Below are 10,813 nucleotides of genomic sequence, written 5' to 3'. Positions count from 1 at the left end.
TTAACACACTATTTTAACTTACTCCTTGAATGAGAATCGTTAAAAGTATTTTCTTCTCTACCGATAAGCTACAAAATAAGTGACTGCGCGATAAAAAAACAAACACGTTTTCACAAGTTTGAGCTTTCTCCTACACCGTAGATAACCCGGAAATACAACTCATTACGTCAACAACCAACAACCATTAGCTAGCTCTCACGTTGGTCTTCGTCTTTTTAAATTGTCTAATTTGCGGCGTTTGTCCGCCTTGTCGTCTGAAGGTGAAATACATTTATCATAGTTAGAAGTCAAGGTAAGAAACAAACGCGTGGCTCACAAATATATGTTTGTTATGACTATTTAATGATGCCCTTTTCAAGCTGCCCTTGGTTTGTAACGTTAGCCTACAGCTAAGCTAGCTACACCAACCTGGCTAATGTTAGCAAACACACTGTTTATTAGCCTTCTGCACACACACACACACACACACACACGAGTTTGAAATCAACAGAAACATGACACTAGTAATCAAATTATTTGCAAATAACACAAACACTTAAAGGAATCATGGTGTTGACTGGCAGGGAGACTATAAATGGCCTGTTTATTCTGTCTACATATTTGACAGAACATTCCTAAAACCAAAAAAAAACTGAAATAACAATGAGTGTCTGTGGGTTTGTCACCTCCAGCGACCCAGTTCACATACATGTGATCCCTTGCTAATAATAAATGCTGATAATAGCAGCTTTAAACCGGTTTTACTGTTACACCTTTGACTTGTTACACAATAACCCACGCAACCTCGGGGAGATAAAGCTGTCTATGTGATGCCATGCACTGCTGTAAAACTGGCACAATCAATGAGTCGTCATGCTTTAATAACATTAGGTTACTGATGGTTGGTCATTGTACTAAATTTCGATAATGGAAATACAATTAACAACCACATGAAGTACAGACTTATCTGAGATGCACTCTAACATTAGTGTTTTTCATTTATTTTATTTCCTCTCCGTTTCTTTTGAATCCTCCGTAGCCGTGTGTTTTATCTACTCGTATCTTATCTGAATTGCTGCAATCACAATTTCCACATCAGTGCTGAAGAGCTGGACTTTTATGACACAGATGGGGCAAATTCCTCTCTGGTTGTAGTAAACAGTAAATGTACAGTAACCCAGAAAGAATGTAAAGGGTAACTATATTTGTATCATCACATACGCACATGAAAGTTGACCTCTGCATTCAACCCATCCTTAGTATTAGGAGCAGTGGGGTTCAGTGTCTCGCTCAAGGAGAGGAGGAGCCACAGCCACCCTAAATACCAATACAATAACATTTAGCATTACATAACATTACAGCGGCAAAAGTATTTGTTTATGACATGAAGGTCTCTTAAAGGCCCTCCGCTGATGATCCACCCACACGGGTTCACTTACACTGACTGCTCTGACCTTCTACCCAGAGCTCTGTGGGCGATACAGACCTTACACCTTCGTCACTCTCAAAGGTACAGACTGAAACTCGCCTTTCCAGTTTGCAGGGCCAGATGTTGTTAGGGTTGCAAAGGTATACCCAGCCTTGATTGCTTTGCACAGAGTTCAAACTGAATTAGTTTTCGGGGTTAAGCTGCTAACCAATTCCAGCCGTGAACCTTTGTTGCTCTGCTCTCCTCCCCGTTTCCTCTCAGTTCTCTACTGTTGTTGTACATGCTGGCTCACTGTCGCAGCTTACTGACACACTTGAATAGGACAGAGCCATCGTTAATGTTATTAGTAGCATGTGCTTTTCCTATAATGAGTAGTCAAGGTATCTGTGCGATATGACTAGAGCATAATACCTGTTTTATGTATATGTTATAATAACTGTTTTGTCCTTTCAGAAATAACTTGCCACCATGTTCCTCACCCTCACCCTGCTGCGGAAAGGCATCCCCGGGAAGCAGTGGATCGGAAAGTACCGTCGTCCACGACAGATCACATGGCAGATGAAACGCAACACGGTGAAGCATCTGGAGCGCGAGGCTGAGAACGAGTACTGGATCAGCCGGCCGTTCATGACTCCGGAGCAGGAGCACTGTCACGCCGCTGAGCGCAGAGCACAGACCTGGCTCAAGATCAAGGAGGCCAAATTCGTCAATTTTCCTGAACACAAGCGCATCACGGATCACCTGAGTCATCTCAACATCACCAAGACGTGGTCAAGTTAATGTGAGCGGAGGAGTAAACATGCGAGGACTGTGACAACGTCACGTTTATTTGTGCAGGAAAGCTCGGTTTTGTTGTTTGTGTTAATGGGAAGCAACACTTTGTATGTCAGCTGAGTTGTTGACCAAATCCATAATTGACTGTTTTAACTCCGCCTGCCTCCATGAAGCAAATCTGTAAACTGTTTGTTTGTTGTACTGTATCACAGACTGAATCCACACCACTAAAAACCTGCTTTCCATTCTCCAGCTGATCTGTGGGTCCTTCTTTTAGCTCTCATTAAGAAAACACACTTTCAAGTTGAGAAAAAACGCCGGCTTTAAAATCTCTATAATTATATGAACTGCTGAAGTGTGCTCCACCAGGGAAATGTTGGAGGAATTATATAAATAGTCTGGGGGAGGTTGGGGCAAAATGATGTAATGTTATGACAGGTTAATGTCTCTAATATGCATTTAGCTGTTTTACATTTAATATATTAAAGGGTTGGGACTGTCAGTAAACCCAATAGCTGAAACTAGAGCGTTCAATCCCTTTGAAGTTAGAAAATCCTGGAAGGTTTGCGTAAACGCGCACACTTAATTAATGGATTCTCATGAAATGTGATGTTTTTTTCCCCATAGTGGAGAGCACTGTGATTCTCTCCAATCTCAGCAAGCTGCTTCTGTTTGGGGGGAAAATCGGCTCTGCTGTTGGTGTAATACCTGTTAGTCAGTGGCTGTCAGTGCACTGTGCAGGAAATCGACCTTTATTGAAACCTCAGCTTCCATCTGTAATCTGTTCACACGCGAGATAGCCCACTGTGTTGATGAGTTGTCTGATAACAGTTATTGCCATTACATCATTCCAACACTAATGCATAACTACAGGAAGAGCCAGCAGGTGATAATCGTCATCTCCTGAGTTTTAGTGTTATTATGAAGCTATTTGCACCATAGAACACAAAGCAAACACTGACTCAGCGATCATTAGCCCTTAAATAGAGCCGTGAACGCGAGGCTCTGTTGTCTTTTATTGGCCATGAACCAACGTGTGCACGACTACCACCATGATAAAAAAACAAAACAGCATGGCTTAGCTACTTCTTTTAAACCTTTTGTTATTGGTCAAGCATTAAACTGTCATATCCAGTGCTTCTCTGCAGCACACAGAGCCCTGATGGTTAGTTACCATAGTCTGATATATACCTGTGACAACAGGTGAGCCCAATTACCAAGACCAGCAGAGAAACCACAGGTGTGACAAACTTTTGTACCTGTTTTTATATAGTGTGTATTTGTTTTAATTTTCTTTTGGAAATGTTCGTTGTTACTAGGATAATTCTTTGAGGTCTCTCTTAGTGCGGGCACTGCGGGGTCCAATGCAATTGAACAGGATTAATGAGCCTGTGGGGGAAATGCAGCCTTTGAAAGGGCCAATTCTCCTGCAGGAGTCAAAGAGAAAAAAAACTAGACATCTTGTTATTGCTGCTCCTTTGGGACACCCATTTCAACAACCTGACTGTAAGAGATTAATCCAGGAAAAACTTTCCAACAACCTTCCTGGGTCGACTGCAGGAAGCTTTCCCAACTGTTTCTTTTTCTCACAGCTTTGTTATTTACTCCAAAATGATATATATCATTATCATTTTGTCATAAGTATTAGCTGTTTAACACAGTTCTCAGTTTTATTCTGCTAAACAAAAAGTATATAGATTGCGTTAGCTCTACAAAACAGAACAACTCGCATAAATAAAGAGGATGATCTTGTCAAGTAGAATAATAACATAATTTACAAGAAAAATACTTCATAAACTATCTTAACCTTTTTCTCCAGCATTCATGATCTTAATCAATACAAATACAGAAATCATATCAGCAAAATTTACTTCAATTATCAGTTAATATAAATTAAAGTGCTTGTTCTACAGAAACATGTCTAAAAAAGTTTAACAATGTCTTTTCTAATCTTATAATAGGCCCATGTTTTTTGAGTAGAATCATAATCTGTTGAACTCTATCTGTATAATCTACAATAGCCCACTCTGAAGTGAGTAGAAGTATAATTTAGCAGAAAAATAATCGAGTCAAAGTACATCAAAATTGTACTCAAAGTATTTGGACTTTTTCGGATGCGGGCACTACTCGGAACTGTCGGTGTGCACATTGTTCCATCCGGCAGATGGCGCTCCGGGTCCTGTTGTTGATCCGTGCAGAGCCCCGGCCCCTCCTGCGCGGTTCGCCCAGGCGCTGTTTTCGTCTCCTGGATGATGAGGTGCGTACACAGACGCGCCAACGCACCGCACCGGGCTGAGGAGGCAGCTGATGAGCAGACCAGACAAACAAGCTCCTCTCCGACGAGAAACGACCACGCAGCGTGCCGGAGCCGCAGAGACCATGACGACCGGCGGCACATCGAGGAGTGAAGATTCACCTGCAGACCAGACGACCGAGTGAAGAGGCGGGATGGCGGGGGGTCGGAGGGGACTTGTGGCCCCACAGAATACTTTTTTGGAGAATATTGTCAGACGGTCGAACGGTAAGGATGGAGATTGTTACAGTACATTGGGCTGAAATATTTAATTATTAGATTTAAATCTGTCTTTTTTTTCAGCGTGTCGAATCAAGCCAATCAACTAATTAACGAAATTGAAAAACGAAGGAGGCCAATTAGTGATGGATCCCTCGCCTTCATGTGCATGAAAAAAAGTTAGTTTTTTCATTGAGCTGCGTAGAAAGAAAGAAAAACAACTGGGTTGGTAAAAAAAAGAAAAATGTAGATGAAAGAATTTTCTGACAAGGCTCCTGTTCCCAATCCGTGCAGGAGTACACGAGAGCGAAAAAGACAGCAGGTTACGATCATTAAACGTATACCAGCCTTCTGATTACATAAGGCCACTGGAAGTCTGGATTGTAAACAATGATATGGACCAGAAATATCTTGTCTGGATTATTTCAGTGTTAATGTGAACGTAATGTCATTAATGTCTAAATGCATGTAGGATTATGTCAGAGATCAGCTCAGCAGATGTATGCCTTTTATTATATATTCACCACGATTCCGATTGGTTTGAAATTAAACTATCAGGCTTTTGTTTTAGCCTTTAAAAAACATTTCATGCATTATATTACCCAACAGAATCTGAATAAGTGTTAGCAGGAGGCCAACCAAACCTCAAGCTGGGCCTATAATTAGGACTACTGTTCATTTAGTGGATAATAACACCACTGAAACTGTATTGAGGCCTGAAAGACTTTGCTCCATCTTTTATATTTCTAGTATGAACATAAACAGACATGGCATTACCAACCCAACAGAGAAGATTTTGATGTATTATGGGAAAAATTGATTAAATAGTTTTCATGACTATAATGGCTTTCATCCAATACTGTTTATCACAACTTATCAAATATCACTATTTGATAATAAATCAAAACAACTGGATTGGTATCACTATATGATAAGTTGAAATATGTTGGCCTATAGTTATTTATCTTTATATTATTGTTTGACACCTTAATTTGCAAAAACAGTGCGTTAAATGAGATTTGTTTTGACCAATTAGTGCACAGTATGCTGTGCAGGTGAAGACAATTAACCTTGTTTGAAAGCTGAAACTTACCCAACGCTGATGTAGGTCTTACAGTATTTGGGTGCTATCCTTCAGCCTTTCTCTATTATTAGATCCAATAGAAAGTGACAGATCAGACTGACACTGGACAGCTAACTGTGAAACAGAACCAGCAGCGCTGTGTGTTTCTGTCACGAACCACACGTGGGGCCAAACACCAACTTAATTGGTTTGAGCTATAATTGCCTCTTTTTTTTAATGGTGTTTGGTTAAAATTAGGTTTGAAGTTAACTTGTGTAATTTATGGTCAGCTCCCCCAGAGGCATGCCTTGTGTCTGCACTCCTTGTTCCACACTGTCAGTCTGCCCCAGTAGCACATTACAATGTGTTTGTGACAGAAGGGAACAACGTGTTCAGAAAGGATGAATATATCTTTCCAGAGAGGAGCTTTCTTTATATGAACAGTGCCAGGATCTGGATCCCTAAAGTGCACTATATGATATATTGTAAAGGAGGAAAAAGGAAAATCCAATCTTTTTAAAAACAATAGCATGCATATGTTTTCTTATGACCTTGGGCGGTATTAGTGAGCAGTAAATCTCTCCCAAACTAGAAACAAAAGAGCAAAGACTATAATCTGCAGGATGAGACACAATGGAGTGACTTGTGAGAGACACAGTGCTGTTGGGTGGGCGTTCACAAACAATGAGATGTTCTCTCTTTTGTAACTTTCAAAGTTCAAGATTAGTGTTTGCTTTTTTGTCTCTATTTCAGATTTTCATGTTCATGTCTATACGTTGCCACCTAAATTTAACTTTAATTATAAGTAATAACATGCAAAAGTCTGTTTTGTCTCTGAACTTTCACTTGATGATGGCTCTGTGATTAATACCAGTGAGCGAACATGGACAATACCAGGGACCTAATGTGAAATGTATACAGCCAATGAGCAGAAATAACACCTCAAATTTTTGGTGGGTCTCATAAATCATGCTAGTCATATCCTATGTAGCTGTAACGTAAAGTTCAGCTGCATGTTGAAATGTTAGGAGGTGAGCAGCAGCAAAGAAGATGTGGGCAGGTAAGGCACAGTTAATCTTACTGGTGAAGCACCTGCTACATGGATAGCATACTAAGTTGTGCTCAGTTCTGTTACACTGCTGCCTGTTAGAAAAAGTTCATTCAAAATATTTCAACCTGCAATAACAGATTTTGCCCCCCCCCCCCCCCAAACACATCTGAAACACATAGGTATTTACATAGGTAAATATTATACCTGCAACACACAAAAAGACATGATCTTCTTGTAAAACGTACTACTACTAATAAATAAGTCAATTTGTGTATAAGTATGTGAGTGTGTGTGTGATGGGTCGTAGACCATCATGGACACTAATGCAAATCTTTTTAGTGCTCTTGAAGGCAGAGTTACTCAGTCTTTATAAAGATAATTACAAAACAAACACCTTTTTAGGCAAGAAATATGTTTTAATCAACATTTTAGGTAAACATAAATAGCATGAAGGGACGTTTTGTGGCCTCCGTATAAGCGCTGAAGCACTTTAATCCTATAAAAAAAATGTTGGGGTTGTAAATTTGTGCTAAGAATCTATCAAGAAATCCACAAACTGATCTGCTTTACCATACATCTTTTTAAGATTAGACACTTAAACATTATATTTTAAATATACTTTAGACTTCGTAGCTGCATGGTGAATTTTAGCTTCATTTAGCTCATTATTTTGGCCAGCCCACTTGCCCAGCACCAAATGGCGGACAACGATTAAGCCGCAACGATTAAGGCTAGCAGAGTGTCTGTCAGCTTGTTTCTGAGTTTATCTGTTCCTATATTGGCCAAAAAAATGATGAATGCAACTTTAGCATACGTCTAGAGTAGGCTAATGGTTACACCTGTTTCTGTATTATGTTACAAATTAGCTGTCATGTTTTTAGCATGTAGCATTGAGGTTAGCAACACAGTGAGGTTTGCCTTATTCACATTGGTGCGTTGTCTCTTATTTTGGTTGACACGTCCCATCTTTTTCGTCTGACGTTCAACAGATGTTTCTCACTGTAATCTGTTAACCTTCTTTCCTTTTCAAACATTTCAGTTTGGACACTGTCACATAGACAGACAGGTACTATAAAGTTTAGTTTGGTGTGCTGCTTATGTTTTCTTTACGGTATATCTCTTTGTAATGTACCACAAAATGTTCTATACCAAATGCTGTTAATTTACAAAGCACTTGACTAATTAGACATGTTGACATCATTCAAAATATTATTGAAAATTTGCTGCAACACAGCAAATCCAGGGCTAATAACAATAATGGAGCTTTGGACTTTCTTTATACCGATCAACGTTCATGTGATCATTGTAAAATAACACATTGGCATGGAACGTCTCGTGCATCATATTCAGTGTTCTCATGCTTGTAGTTGTCTTTTAAATGTGTTTTATTTTGACATGATCAAAGATTTTTTTCCCTGTGGGTGTGTTGTGTGGTACAAAAAAGGAAATTTGTGTATGCGTTTTGTGCCAGGTATGTTTTGATTCCTTCTCGTGTCCTTTCACCCCTGTGTCGTCACATTGTTGTAGTCTGTGTTCATAGCAGGGCTGTTTGCTTTGAGGTTTGCCATAAAGATTTTCATTTTTTGAGGTTTTATGCCCAGTTATCATCACTTCTCCTGTCCCATTAAAACTATTGCATCTGCTCTTTTTTTACCTTTTGCCAAAATGATGTGGATGGATTTGAGATTGTTTTTCTTGTCAAAAATAATCGTTAAAAACAATGGTTTGCAATATCTGAGTTTTTGATCCCAGCCATTCAACAAAATGTTGCTTTTATACAAACGCATTTTATTCACATTGTTTTGTAAATTGATTTTCTTTTGTATATGAAATGTCAAAATGATAACATGCAGAAGCACAAATTAGTAATGTCTTGTCGAGGCTTGTTGACAGGCTAGGGTAATTTCAAAGTATGAATATGTCGTTTTTAAGTGACACTTTATTTCTTACAAAACAAGGCAAACATTGATGGCCTTTATTTCATGTTCAAATCATAATCAGCTCAATAATTGCAATGTATGTCCTCGCCTTTAAAATGACTTGATCAGATATTTGAAACAAACCATTATTTGTTTTAAGCCCAAGCAAAGTTTCACATATTTTTCCATGGCAAATACTACAGTGTAATCATTTGCACGTTTGTTTCGATCATCCTTAGTCCAAAGAGCGAGCTGTTAAGAATAAAAACACCAGCCTTATCCTTTAATGTAAAACAGCATGCGATAGGTGCAGTATGTAGAATGTGGCGTCAGCTAGCGGCGAGGTTGCAGATTGCAACTTACTGAAACTTCTCCCGCATGCTAAGCCTGTAGGAGAACTACGGTGACCGACGCAAAAATGCAAATGGCCCTGTCTAGAGCCAGTGTTTGGTTTGTCCGTTCTGGGCTACTGTAGAAACATGGTGGTGCAACATGGAGGACTCCATAAAGAGGACTCGCTCCGTATGTAGATATAAACGGCTCACTCTAAGTTAATGAAAACGCAACTCGTATGTTCAGTTGATTATACAATAAAGAAAACATACTTGTTAATATTACATTTCTGCCAATAGATTATAAAATTGCTGAGGTTTAAAAATAGGACAGAAACAAAATAGGCCATTCAAAATGTACATGTAACTAAATAATTACTATGGTTTATTAACATTTTGACCATGAGTAAGTTTTGCTTGGAGGCTTTGTTAACGTTTGAATATGCAAAATATGCATTATGAGAATTAATGTACATCATTTTCCATGACATTTAAAAATCAATGACTACGGATATTAATATCTGTAAAGTTTACGTGCCAATGAGGAATAGCTAGAAATCGGACCGTTTAATTGATGACAAACACAAGTACTGTTTTCCCCCAAAACATGTATAACAGCTAATATGCCTGATACAACATCTACCTAAGCAACACACCTAAAGGACACCACAACATGTTCTTGTGAAAAGTACTACTAATGAGCAGATATTTGGATGTTTTCTACATAAGCAAAGCATTTGTGTTTGGCCTACATTTGTGTGTAAGCACCATGTGTGGAGTGTGTGACGGGCCGTAGACCATCATGGACACTAATGCAAATCTTTAAAGTGTATTTGCTCTTAAAGCTATATTTCAAATATACTTTAGCCTTTACATTTGCTTTGTAGTTGTGTAATAACTTTTACCTCTTTGGTATTTTTTTTTCAGTGGAGGCTCCACCAAATTCTTGACTTTAACTTAGACCAACAGTAGTCGGCCTCAACTGTTTCCCAACCCAGACTATAGTTTATGTATTTGTATACTGTTGTTTTTTTAAGAAAATACTGCAACCCTTCGAGTTTATTCGCCTTTCTTCCCTGTTTACTTTCAAACAGATACCAACTTTGTCCTGGGAAACGCCCAGATAGTAGACTGGCCCATCGTCTACAGCAATGATGGTTTCTGCAAGTTGTCGGGGTACCACAGAGCAGAAGTGATGCAGAAAAGCAGCACCTGCAGGTAGGCAAGAGGCTCTATGTGTCTGACATGTGTTAGGATTACAGTTTTCAAATGCTAAAGAAATGAGATACAGAAACATGATGAGAGAACATGTCTCACAGCTTGTTTTGTTTAACTCATTCCGAAGATAATATAACAAGCTATTATTTTTTTTTAACAAGCATATTTTGCTAGATCCACGTTCAAGATTAGCCAGTGACATTGCAAGAAGTTGTTACATCTACAGCTATCTTGTCAATCTGGATGAGCTTCATCTTGGCTGGCAAAGCTAAAATAATCATGCTGCAGTTTGAGAGCAGTCACAGAGGATGACTTTCTCTACAAGGGCTTTTTTTTATGTCATAAGATTACTTTTTAATCAGCTGCAGGTGTATACAGTGTTTTTGGTTTTGAACACAATGGAACATTTTGGCTTATTTTAAGAGAAAGGGAAACGGTGCTGCAAATACTCACTATACATGCCACCATTGCACACGTGCAGTGTTTTCAGTTTTGATTCTTTTGCATGATTCCTTATTGATTATTTTAGCAGGTTG

The 10,813-nt window shown here is 39.0% G+C and overlaps 2 protein-coding genes across 2 annotated transcripts in view; both read left to right on the top strand.

The window, feature by feature from the left end:
* Positions 1–133: 133 nt before the first annotated feature.
* mrpl57 (mitochondrial ribosomal protein L57) lies at positions 134–2,432 on the top strand. The gene is made up of 2 exons (XM_076075753.1): positions 134–292; positions 1,862–2,432. The coding sequence occupies exon 2, from the start codon at positions 1,877–1,879 to the stop codon at positions 2,186–2,188; it is 312 nt and encodes a 103-aa protein (XP_075931868.1). The 5' UTR covers positions 134–292; positions 1,862–1,876; the 3' UTR covers positions 2,189–2,432.
* Positions 2,433–4,630: 2,198 nt separating this feature from the next.
* kcnh1a (potassium voltage-gated channel, subfamily H (eag-related), member 1a) overlaps positions 4,631–10,813 on the top strand; it is a 30,746-nt gene continuing 24,563 nt past the window's right edge. Inside the window, exons 1-3 of the mRNA XM_076075775.1 lie at positions 4,631–4,703; positions 7,848–7,874; positions 10,154–10,277. Of these exons, the coding sequence (XP_075931890.1) occupies positions 4,631–4,703; positions 7,848–7,874; positions 10,154–10,277 (224 nt within the window). The remainder of the gene's footprint in view (positions 4,704–7,847; positions 7,875–10,153; positions 10,278–10,813) is intronic.

The sequence above is a fragment of the Anarhichas minor genome, unplaced genomic scaffold (genome assembly GCF_050575085.1).
Source record: "Anarhichas minor isolate MPS153535 unplaced genomic scaffold, ASM5057508v1 ptg000054l, whole genome shotgun sequence".
Lineage (NCBI taxonomy): Eukaryota > Metazoa > Chordata > Actinopteri > Perciformes > Anarhichadidae > Anarhichas > Anarhichas minor.
Note: the sequence above shows the minus strand (reverse complement) of the source record. Positions and strands in the feature narration are given on the sequence as shown.